General features: G+C 41.0%; 1 protein-coding gene across 1 annotated transcript in view; it reads left to right on the top strand.

Moving 5' to 3' along the window:
• The window catches only part of LOC126191544 (uncharacterized), a 49518-nt gene that overhangs the window by 16389 nt on the left and 11187 nt on the right, over nt 1-21942 (top strand). Inside the window, exon 3 of the mRNA XM_049932452.1 lies at nt 4939-5142. Within this exon, the coding sequence (XP_049788409.1) occupies nt 4939-5142 (204 nt within the window). The remainder of the gene's footprint in view (nt 1-4938; nt 5143-21942) is intronic.

Below are 21942 nucleotides of genomic sequence, written 5' to 3'. Positions count from 1 at the left end.
GAATTGCCGTTTAGCTTGGTGGCTGGAGTCCCACAGTCTTTTAACACCTGCTCAATGCGGTTTCCAAAAGCATCGTTCTGCAGTTGACCATCTTGTTGCTCTCTCCACTTATATCATGAACAATTTTCTCCGGAAACGCCAAACAGTAGCAATATTTTTTGATCTGGAGAGAGCATACGATACCTGTTGGAGGACAGGCATCCTCCGCACACTGTTCTCTCGGGGCTTTCGAGGTCGGCTGCCCCTTTTTGTTCACGAATTTATGGCAGAGCACACATTTAGATTGCGGGTGAACACTACTCTCTCCCGTACTTTCTCCCAAGAAAACGGGGTACCCCAGGGCTCCGTGCTGAGTGTTGTACTGTTTGCCATTGCCATAAATCCAATTATGGACTGTCTCCTTCCCGATGTCTCAGGCTCCCTCTTTGTGGACGATTTTGCGATCTACTACAGCTCTCAACGGACAGCCTTCTTGAACGATGTCTTCAAGGATGTCTCGATCGCCTCCACTCTTGGAGCATCGAAACCGGCTTCCGCTTTTCTCCCAGTGAGACCGTTTGTGTTAATTTTTGGCGTCGTAAGAAGTTTCTTCCACCCTCCTTACATCTAGGACCTGTCAACCTTCCGTTTTCAGATGTTGCTAAATTCTTGGATCTTATGTTTGACAGAAAACTGTGCTGGTCCTCCCACGTTTCCTATCTTTCGGCTCGCTGTCTGCGATCCCTCAACACCCTCAGTGTCTTGAATGGTACCTCCTGGGGAACGGACCGAGTGGTCCTTCTCCGCCTCTATCGCGCCTTAGTGCGCTCGAAATTGGACTATGGAAGCATAGTTTACTCCTCTGCTCAGCTGTCTATTCTTCGGCGTCTAGACTCTATCCACCACCGTGGATTACGTTTAGTGTCTGGAGCTTTTTACACCAGCCCTGTGGAAAGCCTTTATGCTGAGACTGCTGAACCTCCGCTGTCCAATCGGCGAGCAGTCCTTCTGAGTCGTTATGCTAGCCATCTGTCTTCCATGCCTGCTAATCTGGCCCATGACATTTTTTTTGATGCCTCCTTGGATGTAGGGTATGCAGGCCACCCTTCCTCCCTACTACCACCGGGAGTCCGCTTCCATCAACTGCTCCATTCTCTTTCCTTCCGCTTTCCTAAAACCTTCTCGTCAACTTAAGGTACAGCACCCAGCACCGCCTTGGCTCCGTCCCCGGATCTGCCTGCTCCGTGACCTTTGTCAATTTCCCAAGGATGGTACCCCTTCACTTGTTTATCGTCGGGCATTTGCTGCTCTATGTGCACAAATGAAGGAAGCCACATTTATTTACACTGATGGCTCGAAAACATCGTTAGGTGTAGGGAGTGCCTATATTGTTGGCGACACCCCAAATCGATTTCGGCTTCCCGACCAGTGTTCGGTTTATACTGCGGAGCTTTACGCTGTTCTCCAGGCTGTCCAATACATCTGCCGCCATCAGCGGATACAGTATGTTATCTGTTCAGATTCTCTCAGCTCTCTCTTCAGTCTCCAAGCTCTCTACCCTGTCCACCCTCTGGTCCACCTGATTCAGGACTGCCTGTGCTTGCTCCAGTTGGGGGGCGTCTCGGTGGCGTTCCTCTGGCTCCCAGGACATGTTGGTATCTGTGGAAATGAGGCGGCCGATATAGCGGCCAAGGCTGCAGTCTCTCTTCTTCGGCCAGCTATTCGATCGATTCCCTTCGCCGATCTACGGAATGTTTTATGTTGTCGTGTTGTTCTTTTATTGTACGCACATTGGTCGACACTTCCCCATAATAAATTGAGAGACGTGAAAGCTCTTCCCTGTGCTTGGACCTCTTCCTCCTGAACGCGTCGTTGGGAGGAGGTAATTTTAACTAGACTCCAGATAGGGCACTGTCTTTTTAGCCATTGACATCTTTTAAGCGGCAATCCTCCCCCACTCTGTCCCCACTGCTCTCAGCTGTGGACGGTAAGACACCTTTTAATTGAGTGCCCCTATTTTACTCCGTTACGCCCCCGTCTACAGCTGTCGCCTGATATATCGTCCATTTTAGCAGATGACACGCGCTCGGCCGATTGCGTTCTCGAGTTTATTAGTGCCAATGAGATGACGGCAGTCATTTGAAGCTCTTTTTGGGGACAACCAACTCCTTTCTGTAGTGAATTTTTAAGCTTTCCTTCTGCTTTTAGTTTCTCCAATTTTTTGAGTTTTGTTCCCATTGTTGCTGGTTTCCATTTTTGTTTTTTACTGTTTCCTAAGTCACAAACCGGGCGCTAATGGCCATAGCAGTTTTGCGCCCCAAAACCAAAACAAAAAATCTTCAGGAAACACATTCTAAAACCTAAATGTGTGTTAATGTTAAAAAAAATTCCTGTTTCTCAGAAATGCTTTTCGTACGATAGCCACTCTGCTTTTTATATCCTTGCTACTTCGGCCATCATCCGTTATTTTGCTGGACAAATAGCAAAACTCGTGTACTACTTTCAGTACCTCATTTCCTAATCAAATAAATTAAGTATCGATTTGATCAATTTTATTGTCACTGCTTTACTTTCTTGTCCAATGTATAATTTCTTTTCAAGACATTCGGCTGCTTGTCAAAATCATTTGTTGTATCTGACAGAATTACAATGTCAGCAACAAACCTAAGTTTTTATTTCTTCTCCCTGAAGTTTATCTAATACTATCCAAACTATTGAACTAGTGTGCCAAATCACAGTATGTACACTGATCAACCAGAACAGTATGACCACCTGCCTTATAGCCGATATGTCCACCTTTGGCACGGATAATACGGGCGACACATTGTGGCATGGTAGCAGTGAGGCCTTGTTATGTTGCTAGAGTGAGTTGTATATCTGCACATGCAAGTCGCCTAATTCCTGTAAATTCAGGGAAAGGGGGGGGGGCAATGAACTCTGACACTGCGTTCAATCGTATCCCAGATGTGTTCGATTGGGCTCAGATTGAGAGTTTGGGGGGGGGGGGGGGGCAGCACATCAATTGGAACTCGCCACTCTGTCCCTTGAACCCCTTCATCACTTTACTGACCTTGTGGCATGGCATTATCTTGTTGAAAAATGTCACTGCTGTCAAAAAACATGATTGTCATGAAGGGGTGTACATGGTCTGCAACCAGTGTTTGATGCTCCTTGGCCATCATGATGCCTTGCATGAGCTTCTCTGGACCCATGGATGCCCATGTAAATGTTACCCAGAGCATAATTTGAGCCGCTGCCAGCTTGTCCCCGTCCCACAGAACAGGTGTAAAAGAGCTGCTCCCCTAGAAGATGATGGATTCGTGCCCTTCCATCAACTTGATAAAGAAGGTATCGGGATTCCTCAGACTATTCAGTGCTCTGCCACTGCACCAATGTCAAGTGCTGATGGTCATGTGCCCATTTCATTCGTAGTTGCTGATGTCAGGGTGTTGACATTGACACACACGTGGGTCATCGGCTGTGGGCCCTTCGTTAAGTGTGTTCGGCACACTGTGTGTTCGTGTGTGAACTCCGTCCAGTGTTAGTCTGATGTTAATTCCGCCGTCGTTCGCTGCCTGTCCTGTTATACCAGTCTGCCTAACCTACGATATCTGACATCTGTAATGAGGGGTGGCCACCCAACCTCACAACGTCTGGACATAGTTTAACTTTGGTATCGCCATGTGTTGAAGACACTTACAACACCACTCGCCGAATGCCTGACAATTTGTGCAGTTTCCGAAACGCTCGTGCCGAGACTCTGGGCCATCACAATCTGCCCTTGGTGAAACTCAGATCGCAAGCCTTCCCCATTCTCCCTGATACTACATGCACCGTGCATGTGCCATGTGAGGCTACTATCATCTGGACAGGTTTATGTTGATAGTACGTTGGTGGACATAACGTTCCAGCTGATCGGTGTAGCTTAACTCTGCAATGAAAGAGATAATTTTAAAACTGTTATATCCTCATCATGAAGTTTCAGCAGCCTTGACTTCGACGGCTCCTGAAGGCAGAGTACTACAAATATAGAGCTAAGAAATTGTGGAATTGCTTATAACATATATAGGCATCTTGATACCATGTATGAACATAATATGAAGTGAGGGTGATTTCTAAAATTGGGCAGTTCGCATGGAATAACCAGATACATATTAAGAAGGTACTGACATTCTATTATCTGCTGGTTTGTACGAATATACAGGTTTCTTGTCGCAATGAGAGGAGTAAATGAAACTTTGTTGTATGTTAATGAAGTTCATAATTTTATTATTTCTTCCATAAACTACTTTGTAAATACATCCAGCCTCTTATTGATTTGCAAAATAGAATAAATTTTATCCCAGCACCATTATACCATTTATTTAGATCATTAGTAGACTTGAGAATTCCGGTCCCATTTTCTTTGTCTACGCAACCCTGGTACCAAATGTAGAGACTCTTCGTGCTCGTATTGTGGACGGCTGTGATACAATACGCCATTCTCCAGGACTGCATCAGCGCGTCAGGGATTCCATGCGACGGAGGGTGGGTGCATGTATCCTCCCTACCGGAGGACATTTTGAACATTTCCTGTAACAAAGTGTTTGAAGTCACGCTGGTACATTCTGTTGCTGTGTGTTTCCATTCCATGATAAATGTGATTTGAAGAGAAGTAATAAAATGAGCTCTAACATGGAAAGTAAGCGTTTCCAGACACATGTCCACATAACATATTTTCTTTCTTTGTGTGTGAGGAATGTTTCCTGAAAGTTTGGCCTTACCTTTTTGTAACACCCAAAGAGAATAGTTCCTATATGTGAATTCTCAGTACAGGAGCTTCAAGAATTGAATGGCATATATGATTTACTGGAATAAGAACCTTATTTGACTGAAATAATGGAATCAATATAACATTTGAAACTATTGTTGCATACATCTATTTACACCCACACTGACATAATTAATTCTTTTTTGTAGAAAGGGACAAAAAAGTGAGTGAGATGAAAGAAGTATGGGAAGTACATTGCCAGGCTATGCACCTCTACAAGAAAAACCTGAAAATATATATTGACATCAATGATGAGGACAGCAAAATTTTTACGGTATACTTTTTTAAAACTGACAAAGAATCTGGCAGTGAGTACAGTGTTAAATTACAACAAAAAGAGGATCTTTGGGAAAGTAAGTATACACGTCTTCTGTACTGATAAGGAGAGAATAAAGATAAGCAAAGCATAATTCAAAAGAAATCATACTGAAATAGAAATTTTTAGTATTTGTAAAACCACATCTATTCCACTTATCTCACATCCCCAGCCTTGACAGCTAGTGCCTTGTTTCATGTTGCAGTGTATTCTCGATATTGTTTCTAAGTCTCTGAATTTGTTGTTGTATGTAATCTGATGTGTACCTTCCTTCTCTTACATAAATTCTCAATCTGTGTGTCAGACATCATAACTCTGTTTCTTTCCAGCTTTGAACATATTTTTGCTCTTCATGAGTCTATTGATTTAGGGCTGTCATACCATGTATAGTTCATTTTATTTTTGATGAAGGGTCCTTGCCAAGTGACTTTGCTTTCTATCAATTTTGTTATATTCTTTTCCATTAGAAAATGGTTAGCACGAACATGTTGGCTTTTAGCCAGTTCTTCTAATATGTGGTCTGTTATTTCTCATCATACACAAAGTTTCCTATTGAAGGATTGTTGATGGATTTTTGTTCTGCTTTAGCTATAAAACTTCTCTGTAATGCTGTTATTTATCAGACTCTTGGCCTTGAATGAATCCATGAAATATTATGTTGTTTAGTTTTCAAACATATCTTACTGTTTTGTCTGAGATGTCTTCAGTACTCACAATCTTTTTTCCTATGGAGTGTACACCTGCACTATATCCTTGCTCTGTTCCTCTATGAAAAAACATAGTGATTTCAGTTGTATTTAGTCTTCATTTTTTGCCAAAGTTTTGACAACCAGACTGTTGCATTCATCTCCATTTCCAACTCCACTAGCCTATATTTGGACCCTAAAACTGTGCAGTCTGTTGCCCCCATGTAAAATGTATATTGTTCCTATGCCAAATACAATAAAAGCAATAGGTTTTAAGAGGCTTATGTTATTGTTTATCGGAAATTCTGTGCAGATATTATTTTCCTATAATGTACTCAAATTGTGTGAATCACAATTCAGCTAAACTTTTTTTTACCAATCAAATACTATTTGGGAGTAAATGTATTCTAAGATAAATGTAAAAAAATTTAAGATGGCTGAAAGGACCTCTGCAGGTTGTTCAGTTGACTACTTAACCCAGTATTCATAGTGCTTGCTTGGGCGAGACCATACTACTTTTACTGTATCTGCATTGCCCGAAAAGGGAAGCAAAAATATTAAAAAGAAATCAATGCATATCAAAAGCAAGCTAAACAAAGCGTCTTCTTTAGTTTGTGTAGTTGCCAATTTTTGATTCTTATCCAGCTAAAACCTACATAATTTAGTACTTTTCAATTAAGTATAAGATTTCTGTCGCTGTAGTGGTTCAAACTCGAATCTGCTCAGTTTATGTTCTGTTATTAGATATTTTGTTTCAGTAATTCTCTGTTAGTATTTAGTTGTATTTCTTAGATATGACTATTTATGGTAATTGGACACTATCAGCATAGTCACTTACTCCTATCTCTGGCAGAAGTGATGTTTAGAGTTATGTAGTAAAAAGCCCTGACTTGTCAAAGGTGACTCAACTTAATCACTTTTGAAAAGCGATAAATTATGTATCCTTACTTACTCCAGCATATAGTAATTGTAAAAGATTTGTCAGTAGCAGACAAGGTTAACATGTTGCTGCTGCAATGTAGAAATGTCAACTGTATCCAACTGATCTTCAGACAGCCCAAATACTCCTTCATAAGACTCTTTGAATAAATGTGCTCTTACTGCAGAATATTCCACAGACCTCGTGTAGTTAAAATACTTATTAACCAGGTTTCATTTCCATTGCAACTGTGATGTAAATTCTTTTGAAATGTTGTTGCTATTCCAGCTATGTTTACACATCTCTCATTAAGTTCATATCAGTAAACATGTATGTCTGAAAGAACAGGCAAAATGATGATAAGATTTTTGTATTGTTACACCCCAAGGCCCCCTCCTTCCCTACTGTTAGTAGGGTCCATGGCTTTTTTGTGGGTTTGTGAATGGTTGGCATGAGGCTATATGCCATTGCAGCGTATTTCTTTCCCCATCCTATGCTGAAATTCCACCATTCTCAGATTCTCCTTGGACACTGTTGCCTCAATGTCAGTGTGGCTGTTCCTTTGGTTCTGACTCTGACTACTCCGCTTGCTTTGTTCTTTCACCCTTTTGGCAAAATAAACTATCGACCCTCTTTTCAAATGTGACTTGTCTTTTTATCCTTTTTTCTAAAATTTTAACTTGTCTGGAGCATATAAGAAAAGACTCCTTAGATCACATGCAAACCATGGCAGTCGATGGTCATCTACACATTCTCACTATGCGAATTAGTACTACTGCCAAAAAGTCAAAAGTGATAGGGGTCATCACCACCTACCCTCTCAAGTGTTGCCCATTTACAGCCCACAGCTTGCATGGTTGATTCATGAGCTGCTACCTTACCACATATGCCAGAGAGTAAACGCATGCCCTTTTGGAGCATCAGAATTCTGAGCAGTGACCGTCAAGCCAGATGGACACGACTTTGCCCTTGTGGCATCCATGGGGACAGCTCTAAAATGGACTAGGCACCGTGCAAATGAAAAGAATTAAACTCGCAGCAATAACAGCTGTGTAGAAACCCGTAATCCCCTCAGACTTTGGACCTTCCATAGCCCCCCATCATTTGGACGATGAACAGGCTAGGCAATGAGATTCCAAACAATTTACTCACAAGGGGAGGCCACGATGTTGGGATCACAGATTTTCTTTGTACGTCTTTAGTAGGCCATTAAAACAACATAATGTGCAAGTAGTAAGGTGCACTATGGCAGTTCCGAGAAAACTGCAAGAGTAGTTGGATGCGTCAGTAATGTGGCTTATGTATGTGTGTAGGTGCCGCATGTTAGAGCTCATTGTGATCAGGTAATTAGTGTTCGAGCTTTATAAGGCAAACATATATGAGGAGACGCTTCAGCTCCTGCTCAAACATAATTATTAATCTATTTTTTCATTACTTGTCATATTTAATTTATATAACGTTTGAGAAGCAATGTGATGGAAAAAAAGGCCATGTGTATTTGCATGAAGTATTTGCATGGAGTTTCAATTTATGTTTCCCATGTCTGCATGACAAATACCATCCTACCACATGTGATATCGCAAGCACATGTGATGAGTAATTGTACATTACGCTTATGATCTTTCACATTGTGACTTACTGATTATGAATAACGTCATTTGCATTATTATTTATCAAGATTTGACTTGGGCTTCCCAAGCCTGTCCCTTGTCCTTGAAAATTTAATTACAAACAGTAAATAGCCAAACAACATATGAAATTCACTACAACTTCATGAAAATGCATGTGGTTTTTTTTTCACTGTATTACGAATTAAATGTCATATAAATTAAATAATGTAACCAGTGATGGAAAAAAAAATAGATTTAAAATAAGTGTTAGCAGGACTCGAACCGTTGCCTCGTTACGACCGTCTTGCAACATGCGAATGCTAACCACTTTACCACAATGACATCTCATGGCCAGTTCCTTCGTACAGATACATCAGTTACCTAACAGACATGTAAAACTTCTCTTGTGATTTTCTCGGAATTGCCAGATTACTGTTCCTTACTACTTGTACATTATGTTGTTTTAATGGCTTACTAAAGGTGTACAGCATTTGAAGTAAATCTGTGATCCCAACGTTGTGACTTTTCCATGTCTGTGAGTTTACACTAAGACAAGTAATGACTCCATCACACCAACAAAACTGTGAATTCCAAAGATCAGTTTGGCAAAGCAGTAATCCTGGAAAAACTGGAGAATGGATCCTTATTTATTACAGTGGTGACTGAAATGCACTCTCGAGCACTCTGGACCCACACCAAGCTGAGAGAGTTTGCTGTCATACACCAATCTAAGAGGGCTTCCTGTCACTATTACCCCATACAAAAGGTATAAGATGAGCGAAGATATTATCTTTCACAGAGAGATAATGATCCAATCTGCCAGATAACTTGGAACAAACATGAAGGTAGCAACATTCATTTTGTTTGCCAGGAAAACCAGATCTACACATGTGCCTTAATATTGTCATTTGAAGGACAATTTTTACCTGAAAAGATTTGACTTTTAAGCCCTATGGGGTGCCGCTCATGAGCTGCTTTTGATGTCTCTGTTTTGGTCACTTATGATTTCACTGAACTTCATGACCCATCTGAGGAAACTATAGCAGAATTGCACATGATGATTGCTCATCTGCAGCTTGTGGCTAGTGTTGCTGCCTCTGGATCATGGGGTCCCGGGTTCGATTCCTGGCTAGGTTGGGGATTTTTCTCCGCCCGGGAACTGGGTGTTTGTGTTACCCTCATCATTTCATCATAAATCGGGAAAGTGGTAAGGCTGGACAGTGAAAATATTCGGAATTTGTATGGGCACTGATAACTCCACAGTGGAGCGCCCCACAAACCAAATACTGACATCGTTGTCAACACGATTGCACAGGTGAACAATGTGCTTTGTTCAGAAACTGCATGGACAGTCACCTTTCCTGGCAAGTTTGCTTGATTTTTAAAAAGGAAAGTACGTTACAAGAAGACACACATACTTCGAAGCGCTTTTGAAGTGCCCCATCCCAGAGAGAGAGAGAGAGAGAGAGAGAGAGAGAGAGAGAGAGAGAGAGAGAGACTGACTTCAACCAGCTTGTATGATAACAAATTCTACAAAGATTATAGCTAGCAGGTAATCTGTTCAATCATGGACTATCCGCTAAAGAGGAAGAGATTAGCACATCCCTTGAACTCCACCAATACTGAGTCAGTGGATACAACTCTCCTCTTGCAGCTGGAAACCCTCTATCCTTGATGCAAAGTACAGCCTCCTCCTGTAATTAAACTGGACCTGCACATAAATAACAATCGGTAGGAGAATATATTGAGCATCAGGACGTAAAACAGTTAAATTGTCCTGTTACCTGGGTATAAAACTTGACAAGTCTTCAAAAAATGAAATTTTCCGGAGAAGAAGAGAAAGGATAAGAAGTAAACCAAAAGCCTCTTTCACTGGTGCTCTTAGACTGAATCATCCCTTATAGTGAAATACCTCAAAATGTGGATATTACACCTATTGTATGGGTACCCAGCCAACGAACAACAACGTAACCCATCTGTCTTTCAGTTTCGCTATACCTGTTCTCCCCCTATAGACGATCATGGAATGGAATTGTAGTGGTCATTATCACCACCTGGCTAAACTCTTGGTTTGTTCCTCTTCTCCACCATACATGATACACACTGCAAGTATTGTGATTATTGGAAGAGCACCTTCCTGCAATTGAAAACTGCTATCTTTGGAAATAATTGAACAAACATGAAAAAGGCTTCAGTAGGCATTGGCACATTAGTACTTATTTTCATTGTTTCCAACAAGAAGTGTCTAGTAACCACAGTTTAGTCAGCTATCAGCCGCCTTTAGTGAATTAGCAGTCTTGTTAAAAGTTGATTCTTAACTCTCTACAGTAAATCGTTGATTTCTTAGGATGGATAGGATGTGTGATTGCTGTGTATGGACACAGGAGGAGCTGGCCACTGTTCACGAACAGCTGAACATGCTGATGGCCATGGTCAGCCGTCTTCAGGCTGCTGCCTCAGAGTGTAGCAGCAGTGGGGAGTCCTGTGCGTTGCATGGTACACCCCAGGTGTTACATGCTTCATCCACGGTCTCTGCTGTTGAGACATATTCGCAGGTACCGGGTGCGGTTGGGCCACCCTCTCCCCATGGGGAGTGGCGGGTTCAACAGCGTTCGTGTTGCACGAGATGGAGGGTCAATGTGGAGGCTGGCCGTGTGGCATTGCCCGCTCTGCCTGTGAGTGGACTTGTGGCCGCTCCTTCAGCAAGGTCCAAGGTCCGAGCAGGCACATGGGGGGGGGGGGGGGGGGGATTTTTTAGCGATTGTGAGCTCCAATGTTAGGCGGATGATGGAGTGCCTTAGGGAAGTAGTGGAAAGGTCAGGGAAGAAGGCCAGTGTTCACTCTGTCTGTTTGCCGGGGGTCTCATCTGAGATGCGGAGGAGGCCCTGCCGGCGTCGATAGAGAGCACTGGGTGCACCTGACTGCAAATTGTTGCTCAAGTCGGCACCAATGACTCCTGCCTTCTGGGTTCAGAGGTATCCTCAGTTCATACAGGCAGTTGACGGAGTTGGTGAAGGCAGAAAGCCTTGCTCGTGGGGTGGAATCTGAGCTAACTATTTGTAGGTCGTTCCTAGAACCAATTGCAGTCCTCTGGTTTGGAGCCGAGTGGAAGGCTTAAACCAGAGGCTCAGACGATTCTGCGGAGATTATGGGTGCAAATTTCTCGACCTCCGCTATCAGGTGGAGAAATGTAGGGTCCCCCTGCATAGGTCAGGTGTGCACTACACGCAGGAAGCGGCTACAAGGGTAGCGGAGTATGCGTGGAGTGCACATGTGGGTTTTTTAGGTTAGAGAATTCCCTCCCTAGACCCGACAAGATGTCTTCTGAGACGCGACAAGATAGCAGTAGGCAAAACGTAACAGGGAATGGCAATGTTAATGTGGTAATAGTAAACTGCAGGAGCGTCTATAGAAAGGGCCCAGAACTGCTCTCATTAATAAACGGTCACAATGCCCACATAGTACTAGGGACAGAAAGTTGGCTGAAACCAGATGTAAACAGTAATGAAATTCTAAACTCAGATTGGAATGTATACCGCAGGGACAGGCTGGACAGTGAAGGGGAGGCGTGTTTATAGTGATAAAAAGTGCAGTAGAATTGAAGGAAATTAAAAGAGATCCGAAATGTGAAATAATTTGGGTGAAGGTCATGGTTAAAGCAGGCTCAAACATGGTAATTGGATGTCTCTATAGGCCCCCTGGCTCAGCAGCTGTTGTGGCTGAGCACCTGAAGGAAAATTTGGAAAATATTTTGAATAGATTTCCCAACATTGTTACAGTTCTGGGTGGAGATTTTAAGTTACCAGATATAGACTGGGAGACTCGAACGTTTATAACGGGTGGCAAGGGCAAAGAATCCAGTGAAATTTTTTTAAGTGCATTATCTAAAAACTTCCTTGAGCAGTTAAACAGAGAACCGACTCCTGGCGATAACATATTAGACTTCTAGTGACAAACAGACCCGAACTATTTGAAAAAGTTAACGCAGAACAGGTAATCAGTGATCATAAAGCAGTTACAGCATTGATGATTCCAGCCGTAAATAGAAATATTAAAAAAGGTAGGAAGATTTTTTTGTTTAGCAAAAGTGACAAAAAGCAGATTTCAGAGTACTTGACGGCTCAACACAAAAGTCTTATCTCAAGTACAGATAGTGTTGAGAATCAGTGGACAAAATTCAAAACCAGAGTACAATATGCGTTAGATGAGAATGTGCCAAGCAAGATCGCAATAGAAGGAAAAGAGCCACTGTGGTAAAACAGAGTTAGAAAACTGCTACAGAAGCAAAGGGAACTTCACAGCAAACATAAACATAGCCAAAGCCTTGCAGACAAACAAAAATTACATGAAGCGAAATGTAATGTGAGGAGGGCTATGCGAGAGGCTTTCAATGAATTCAAAAGTAAAGTTCTATGTACTGACTTGGCAGAAAATCCTAAGAAATTTTGGTCTTATGTCAAAGCAGTAGGTGGATCAAAACAAAATGTCCAGACACTATGTGACCAAAATGGTACTGAAACGGAGGATGACAGACTAAAGTCCGAAATACTAAATGTCTTTTCCAAAGCTGTTTCACAGAGGAAGACTGCACTGTAGTTCCTTCTCTAGATTGTCGCACAGGTGACAAAATGGTAGATATTGAAATAGATGACAGAGTGATAGAAAAACAATTAAAATTGCTCAAAAGAGGAAAGGCCACTGGACCTGATGGGATACCAGTTCAATTTTATACAGAGTACGTGAAGGAATTTGCCGCCACCCCCCCCCCCCCCCCCCCCATCCCCCCTTCTTGCAGCAGTGTACCATAGGTCTCTAGAAGAGACCCATTCCAAAAAGGCACAGGTCATCCCCGTTTTCAAGAAGGGACGTCGAACAGATGTGCAGAACTATAGACCTATATCTCCAACGTTCGAGTATAATGACTTTTCTGGAGACTAGAAATCTACTCTGTAGGAATCAGCATGGGTTTCGAAAAAGACAATGATGTGAAACCCAGCTCGCGCTATTCGTCCACGACATTCAGAGGGCCGTAGACACGGGTTCCCAGGTAGAAGCCGTGTTTCTTGACTTCAAGGCGGTCGATACAGTCCCCCACAGTCGTTTAATGAAAAAAGTAAGAGCATATGGACTATCAGACCAATTGTGTGATTGGATTGAAGAGTTCCTAGATAACAGAACGCAGCATGTCATTCTCAATGGAGAGAAGTCTTCCGAAGTAAGAGTGATTTCAGGTGTGCCGCAGGGGAGTGTCATAGGACCATTGCTATTCACAATATATATAAATGACCTTGTGGATAACATCAGAAGTTCACTGAGGCTTTTTGCGGATGATGCTGTAGTATGTCGAGAGGTTGTAACTAAGGAAAATTGTCCTGAAATGCAGGAGGATCTGCAACGAATTGACGCATGGTGCAGGTAATGGCAGTTGAATCCCAATGTAGACAAGTGTAATGTGCTGCGAATACATAGAAAGAAAAATCCATTATCATTTAGCTACAATATAGTAGGTCAGCAACTGGAAGCAGTAGGCATTAGGAGTGATTTAAAATGGAATGACCATATAAAATTAATCGTCGGTAAAGCAGATGCCGGAGTAGGATTCATTTGAAGAATCCTAAGGAACTGCAGTCCGGAAACAAAAGAAGTAGGTTACAGTACACTTGTTCGTCCACTGTTTAAATACTGCTCACCGGTGTGGAATCCGTACCAGATAGCGTTGATAGAAGATGCAACGGAGAGCAGCACGCTTCGTTAGAGGATCATTTAGTAATTGCGAAAGCGTTACGGAGGTGATAGATAAACTCCAGTGGAAGACACTGCTAGAGAGACGTTCAGTAGCTCGGTACGGGCTTTTGTTGAAGTTTCAAGAACATACCTTCACCGAGGAATCGAGCAGTATATTGCTCCCTCCTACATGTATCTCACGAAGAGACCATGAGGATAAAATCAGAGAGACTAGAGCCCACACAGAGGCATACTGACAATCTTTCTTTCCACGAACAATACGAGACTGGAATAGAATGGAGAACCGATTGAGGTACTCGAGGTACCCTCTGCCTATGCACTGTTGGGTGGCTTGCGGAGTGTGGATGTAGATGTTAGTACAGTCATCCACTTTTAGCGAGCTTGTAGTACCCGATACCGTACTCAAGGATGCTGCCTTTAGTATCCAGCAGTATGCCTGTGTAATGATTTGCAGCTCATACCTTCCTCCAGTAGAGGCATATTTTATCAGGAGGTGGGAGAACTATTTCATTTATCACCCCTCCCCTTTACATTGCCAAGTGTTTTCAGCACTCGTAATTATCTATTGGACAGCAAGGTCAATGACTAGAATGACTTCTCCCAGATTTCAGCACCTGAGGAATACATGAATCCCCCTTGCCTTTTAGTGCTACTCGTGCCATCTTTTCTGCAATCAACTCAATGCTCTGCAGTTCTACTCTCACACCTATGATACAGTGGCTTGTCCTTAGTGTCAGTTACCCATCAATACCGCATTTAAAATCCACTGATACTCTTATGCGGTGACCCCTTTGAAAAGTGTGTTCGGACAGATACTCCTTCTGAAGCCTATATCATTACAGAGGAACTTTGAATTACATTTTTTGTGATTCTACACTGTAAATTCGTAGCCCCTTGTGAGATACCCATACGATCAATGCTAAAAATTTCCCATTTTTTTTGTTTCTTGCTACTAACGTTTACCTCGATTCTACATTTTTACTCGAAATCTCGCTTGACTTCGGCCCATTCTCTTCCTATTGACATTTTATGTGACTGAACAAGTTGTAAGTGGCACAAAAGACAGACAATTTGCATCAAGGATCATCGCAACAAGGTTGTGGAATTTCCCACATGAACATCATGGATTTTGATGTAATTTTGTATGAACAATTGCACATGTTTTCAAAGAACATTGGTATACTTTCATAATCATTAATTCAATACTTCCTGATATATAGTCATTTGTTTGACCCCGTAGTTCAGCTATCAACAGTGCATCCTTGAGTTTTCAGAAGTTTCGAGGCATATTATCTCCAGTAATATTTTCTTTCAAGAAATAAAACTAGGTCATCTTGTACAACATTTTGCGCTCTGTTAAGTGAAATAATAATAAAAAAATTCCTGAGTGATTTACATGTGAGTAATTTGAAGCAAAGTCCGTCAGAAATATAGATGCTCCAAAAGAGTGTGAAGTTTAGCTTTTTATATCTCCAGAAGTAATTGTGGGATACGCCTGAAACATTGCACCTAATAACTTAACAATACAAGGTCTCACAATATAACATTTCATTTCCTTATTACTTTCCAGTTATTGAGTGAAAAGTTGACAATTATTATAAAAATACCAGAAATGGCTATTTTACCGACTTTTACAAGTCTTTTGCAAATTCTTTTAAACAGTTTACATTAGAAAAATCATGTTCCAAACCATCTAAAAACTGAAACTTCCTGGCAGATTAAAACTGTGTGCCCGACCGAGACTCGAACTCGGGACCTTTGCCTTTCGCGGGCAAGTAGAGCACTTGCCCGCGAAAGGCAAAGGTCCCGAGTTCGAGTCTCGGTCGGGCACACAGTTTTAATCTGCCAGGAAGTTTCATATCAGCGCACACTCCGCTGCAGAGTGAAAAATCTCATTCTGGAAACATCCCCCAGGCTGTGGCTAAGCCATGTCTCCGCAATATCCTTTCTTTCAGGAGTGCTAGTTCTGCTTGGTTTGCAGGAGAGCTTCTGTAAAGTTTGGAAGGTAGGAGACGAGGTACTGGCAGAAGTAAAGCTGTGAGTACCGGGCATGAGTCGTGCTTCGGTAGCTCAGATGGTAGAGCACTTGCCCGCGAAAGGCAAAGGTCCCGAGTTCGAGTCTCGGTCGGGCACACAGTTTTAATCTGCCAGGAAGTTTCATATCAGCGCACACTCCACTGCAGAGTGAAAATCTCATTCTGGAAACATCTAAAAACTATGTTTGGTTTTGCAATGTGAGCCTATTGGGCCCTAAAAAAAGAATGACAAGATGGCTGTGCATTGAAAATGGGGCCCATATTATGCTGGTACTCAAATCTGACACAGTTTATTATGTTTTACATTTGTTCATTATTCCCTTGGGAGATAATATCAAAAGTCTTGATGACTAGGAAGTGAGATAAAGTCTGAATAACTCAAAAAACTTCAAAAAAGGGGGGTATTTTGTCAAGACTCATCAAGACATATTTCAGTCGACAAAGACATCGTAAATATCATTACCACTCCCCACCCCACCCCTCTTCCCTCCCAGAATAATGTACCTCCCAGAATAATGTACCATTGTTCCATAGTGTGGGTATGGGTGAAGGCGTGGGGGAGGGCTGTGCCAAGGTGCTATTGATGGAGTTGGTTGTGGTGTGATGGCAAATGGTGCCAACCAACCCATATTTCAACCTTCCTGAACCACCGAGAACATCTGTCAAAAAACTGAAGGTAGGATGTCCAACCAGTGGCGCAGGTGGGTGCAGCGAGGGTACTGTTGTGGACTTCAAAGTTTTTGTGGCTGATTCAGACTCAATATTCGTCACTGATGTCGTCGCTGTGAACTGTGATTGCCAATACTGCAGTAGTGGCTGTGTAGGCAGGGAGTGATTAACTTCCATGGCAGTATCGTCTGATGGCCTATGCACCCGAATGTCAGAAACGGCGAGAGCTGCTTGGGCACAGCAGGCTGGGTTGCAGAGAGAGTGTCTGAAAATGAAAATCTACAACTGGAACACAGTAATCACAAAAACATAGTTGATTTTGATGCCATCAGTGGGTGCCTGTTTAGCCACGAGTGGTATAATGAAGTGACTCTGACGGATTCCCAGTTTTGAAGCTTGTTAATGTCATGATAGAAAACTCATTTCTTTGTGTGGAACTTCGTTGCGAAGTTGGCGTCTGAAGCATGCTGTTGAGGGCAAAATAGATGCAGCAGAGATAACGAACATGTGATAATTCTGCTGGTGAAGCATTGTGAAATGGCATACTATAGATGCTGAGAAACAGCAACAACCAAGTGTTTTCCATCCCTTTTTGTTGGCAAAAATGTTGAAATTTCTTTAAAGAAAACTGATGACCAGTGCCCGAAATTCTTGTTCGTGCCAAACATTCTAAACAAGACATTCTAAATGAAAGAGCTTTTATAGTGTCGAATTCAGTGAATTATGAATGGATACCTACAGCACACATCAGTGATAATCGGCCACAATGCGTTCCAGAAGGGACCAGGAAAATCGGTGTGGATGCGTTGCCAAGGACTGCTAGGTTGAGACCAATTAAAAAATTCCTGGTGCAGCAGTGCCTGTTGCATGGCAGGTTGTCTGCATTTGAATGCTGTGCCATAGAGTGATACAGAATTTTATACTGGTAATTTATATGATGTAGTGATCAGCTTTGCAGCTTCTGTGTTGTACAGTCAGGCACATCTTTTGTCATATGAAAAAGAGCAGCCAGCGGCTTGTGACCTATCATGAGAAAAAAAATTTCTGCATTGCAGATACTGACGAAGTTTCTTGATCCCGCAGATGATGGCTAAGCCTCAATTCAGACAGAAATGGGTGGGCACAGTGGCTTGGTAGCGGTGAGTCAGGGATGTGACACAGACGGGGCATGAGCACTCAACATTGAATAGACACTGTCAGACAGAATGGGACCATTGTGCTAAGAGTGGATCAGAATATGCAGTCTTCATAACACAACTCGTAAATGTTGAGCAACGAAGATCATCTTTGGTGCATTGATAATGTTTCAAGAAAGGAAAAGAAGTATGGCACATTCAACATAATGAAAAAACTGAACATGTGTTCCGAAAATTTCCAGCACTTTCACAGAATGTCCCAAAAGTGTATTGTGTTGAAAAAAGTGAAGCACAGCATACAGAGAAGAGTAATGAACCTAGAATTTTTTTTGGTGTGATTTTCACTTGAATGTTCACTTCAGTATTTTGTGAGATGTTCAGAGTATTAGGACTCTTTCCCAAAATCTGATCACTCATAAATATCTCACAGTAGTAGACCAGAAATCTTCATCACAGGGTGTAGTTTCCTACCACATTAGCCCTTATAGTGAGTAACAAAATGTCCTCTCTGCCAGACAACTAGATTCCAGTCATTGTCAGTGTCAAGGACAACAAATCCCTTCCATGCAAGACAGAACCAGAGGATTTCAGGTATCTTAGTGCACTAGACCAAGGGTGGCACACAGCCCCATTCAAAGTAACAGAGTATGTCTGGCTACACTTGTCATATGATAGACCTTCTACACTAAGGAGAAAGGAAAGTCATAATGTCCAGCAAAGATAATGTTAAGTTTTCTATATCTTGTGTGATAAAACAGGCTATTTTCCTGTGTCACAAATATGGTTCTGATTGTTGTTATTCTGATTGATTATAACATATAAATAACATTTATAGCTGATATTCTCACAAAATATCTTGTTATTTTTACGTAATTAAAGCTCAAAAATCGTTAAATATCAAGATCTGATTACATGATCGAAAACGCTCTGTTATTACCTGATGTTCTGGTGGCATCACAGGCTATGAGTAAGACAAAGCTATACGTTTGTTAAGGAGTGTTAGCTGAAGTTGCTAGGGTTTTACATAATGTTTCTGCAAACAGTTTAACTGTTTAGTGACAGAAAGTGCAATTATAATTTTTAAGTAACAGTGGAAAGGAATTCTATGAACGCTGATAATGGAAGCCTAGCGAAACTTTGTGTATTTATGCCCCACCCATTTTGAACGGTGAAATGTGCAGTGACAGACATTATGTTCTCTGCTCCCTGCATCATTAAACTTGCTCATAACAAAAGATTTGTAGAACTTTGGCAAATAGGTATATTGTAATTAGATTGTCAACTGTCAGTCGTGAGCTATGCCCCAAGCACAATAAAATTATTCTTGGCAAAACGTATTGCTGATTTCCTATGTTGAAGAAACTGAGAGACAGCCTATAGCAGGTGTTCGGTGGCATAACGAATAGTGCATCAGACTGCAGATAAAAAGGTCAAATCCTGGAAGCATTAAACATTTTTAAAAGTTTTACATGAAATATGAAAATAGCATTAGCAAAAGAAAATGTAGCAGTTGTTTCGATTGTGGGATTTTTTAAATATATAATTTGACATTAGTCCTAGTCTGAGAAATGGACAACAGAAGATAAATGCATTTACTTTGCGGACAGACAGTTGATGTTTTTGGAAAGCATTGCCAATACTGAAGATATAACCACACTCTCAGAGTACAAAGAGATGTAGAACAATGAGGTTATACGGAGCGATATAAAGTGTATACAACATGCAGATTACACAAACATAAGGGGTGTGATGTTAGTGAGTGTAAACTGATGTTAATATCTGAAGCAGACTTACTTCATCGTTATGTAAGATGATGACACTGTAAAAGTTTAAACAATAAGTACCCTAACTGGACAGTTTGAAGATAAAAATGTTGTTTCTAATAAAGTATAAAGTGTGTGGTCACATTAGCTAGAAAATATCTTTTTGAAAGTGATGTGTGTTAATGGCAATTGCAAATGTAAGGGCATGTAAACAGCAAAGAAAACACAACAATGTTCTGTTTCTGATCAGTGTGATGAAGTTTTGTAAGTATGATTTGGTTTTCACCTCAGAGGACTGTTGAGTCGTTTTACAAATAAGTTAGGAATATTTTTTTCAGGTTAGATTTGAACCTGCGATCTATGGACATTGTCCTATAAAATTTGATGGTCTACCACTCTAACAACTGAACAACTGAGGTGTCATTGGATAACAGCTGCAATCTGCGTGAAAATTCTATGAGACGACGTGGCCATCTGGATGCGCTTTTAATAACTGTACTCATGTCTTGAACACACTTTTGTTTTTCATCAATCTTACACATTTAGATTTTCTGCCATTTTTAAAGGCATTACTATGAGAGTCACAAAAACAGTAGATACATTCTCGAGCATGAGACAAGTGCAAACGTGTGATGAAAAATAAGTGTGCTCAAGACGTAAGTAAGGTTATTAAAAGTAGTTGGGTAAAATGACAATTTTCATTAAGTGTTTAATTTCATTGAATCACACTATCTTTCATTGTAACAGTGGGAGAGCATATATCGGAGGCAAGTTAATGTTAACTTCACTGTGCAACATATTTTTAGTTGACTAACTGGACTTCTGTCTCATCGTGGTGGCAATTTGCCTGTACAGTGCATCTTATTCTCTGGAACACTCAAAAACAACTTTTTAGAAGTTTTCGAAAACGTATTTGCACAGTATGGTACCACACACCATTTGTAACCCATTTTCTGAAATGTAAATCACAAAACAAGACATCACTGAATTAGCATTATGGCAGTAGGGGCAGTGAGCTAGCCAGTGACATCACAGCCACATGAGTCGATTGGAGCGTTTTAGTGGGCTTTAAAATTATTTGAATTTCATTTTCATTTTTATAAAAGAATATTCAAATTTGAGAGGGGGAAAAAGTGTGGTAGGAACATAAAATGACGTAATTAATCATTTAAGACAATTTCCAGAAAACAGTCAAAATACCCTACTCTGCCAGTAAAAAGTCGTGAGAAGAAAGCCATACTTGAGAAGTGCCAGCATATCCCAGTTGATAAAATGAATTTTCAATGAGCAAGTAAAAAGTGAATAGTAGATTTGCACATCTGTCGGAACCCAGTGATTGAGGACAGAGAAAGTAATGCTGACTGTACGTATTTAGTGCAGCTGCAACAGGAATAGTCTTAAATTTTTCCTTATCTTCTGTTGCTGTTTGTGCAGATGTGTATTCAAATAAATATTATGTATTTTGACCAATGTTGTTGTACTTTCTCGAAATAAGGTTTCTATATCTGTGATAAGTAGTACATAAAAACTTGAGTGTTTGAGCTGCACAATATTGTAACTGCATAGATTCGGCATCATTTGTTCGGGAAAATAAAATATAGTGCTTTTTTAAATTTTTTTATAGATAACATAAGTAATTGTGCAATAACTGTTACAAAAATATGTAAAATGGCATTTTATCTCGTGTGCACTGCCTGCATTAAGAAGGCCCAAAAAGGTATGCATGAAATAGTAGAACACAGAATACTTTAGATACGTCAATAAGATATATCAGTAGTAAAAGCCATTTTTCATTCATTGCTTGCTGGAACACATGCCTTTTGTTCGACAGTATGTGAGCAAAAATAGTTATTGAATGTTTCGTGAATGAAACTGGTAGTGTAGGCAAGAAAACGTTACGTATACAGTATATAGCCAGCTCTGCTGCTGGATTTATGATTGTCTACCTCTAGTTTTAAAATGAAAATAACTTTTAATGTAATGTTAACTTAAAATGTGATTGTAAGTGCCTTCACAAACTGAACATGAAAGATAGATGAGCCACAAATCCGCATAGTGTGTGGTCATAACATCAAGTGTTGTACGTTGTACCATGTTGCGGCCAAATGTCAAAAAGCCACTTTTTTACTCAGGACTGGATAGTGGTATCACTCTTTTTCTCCACTTAAAAACAATTTTAATATGTTAATTGCTATGTTCTAAAACCCATCAAACATAAACTGGCCAGCGACTATGTTCTTCACTGCAAACTTTTCCAAATATGCCCAATAGTT

Source organism: Schistocerca cancellata, chromosome 6 (genome assembly GCF_023864275.1).
Source record: "Schistocerca cancellata isolate TAMUIC-IGC-003103 chromosome 6, iqSchCanc2.1, whole genome shotgun sequence".
In the NCBI taxonomy this organism is placed as follows: domain Eukaryota; kingdom Metazoa; phylum Arthropoda; class Insecta; order Orthoptera; family Acrididae; genus Schistocerca; species Schistocerca cancellata.
Note: the sequence above shows the minus strand (reverse complement) of the source record. Positions and strands in the feature narration are given on the sequence as shown.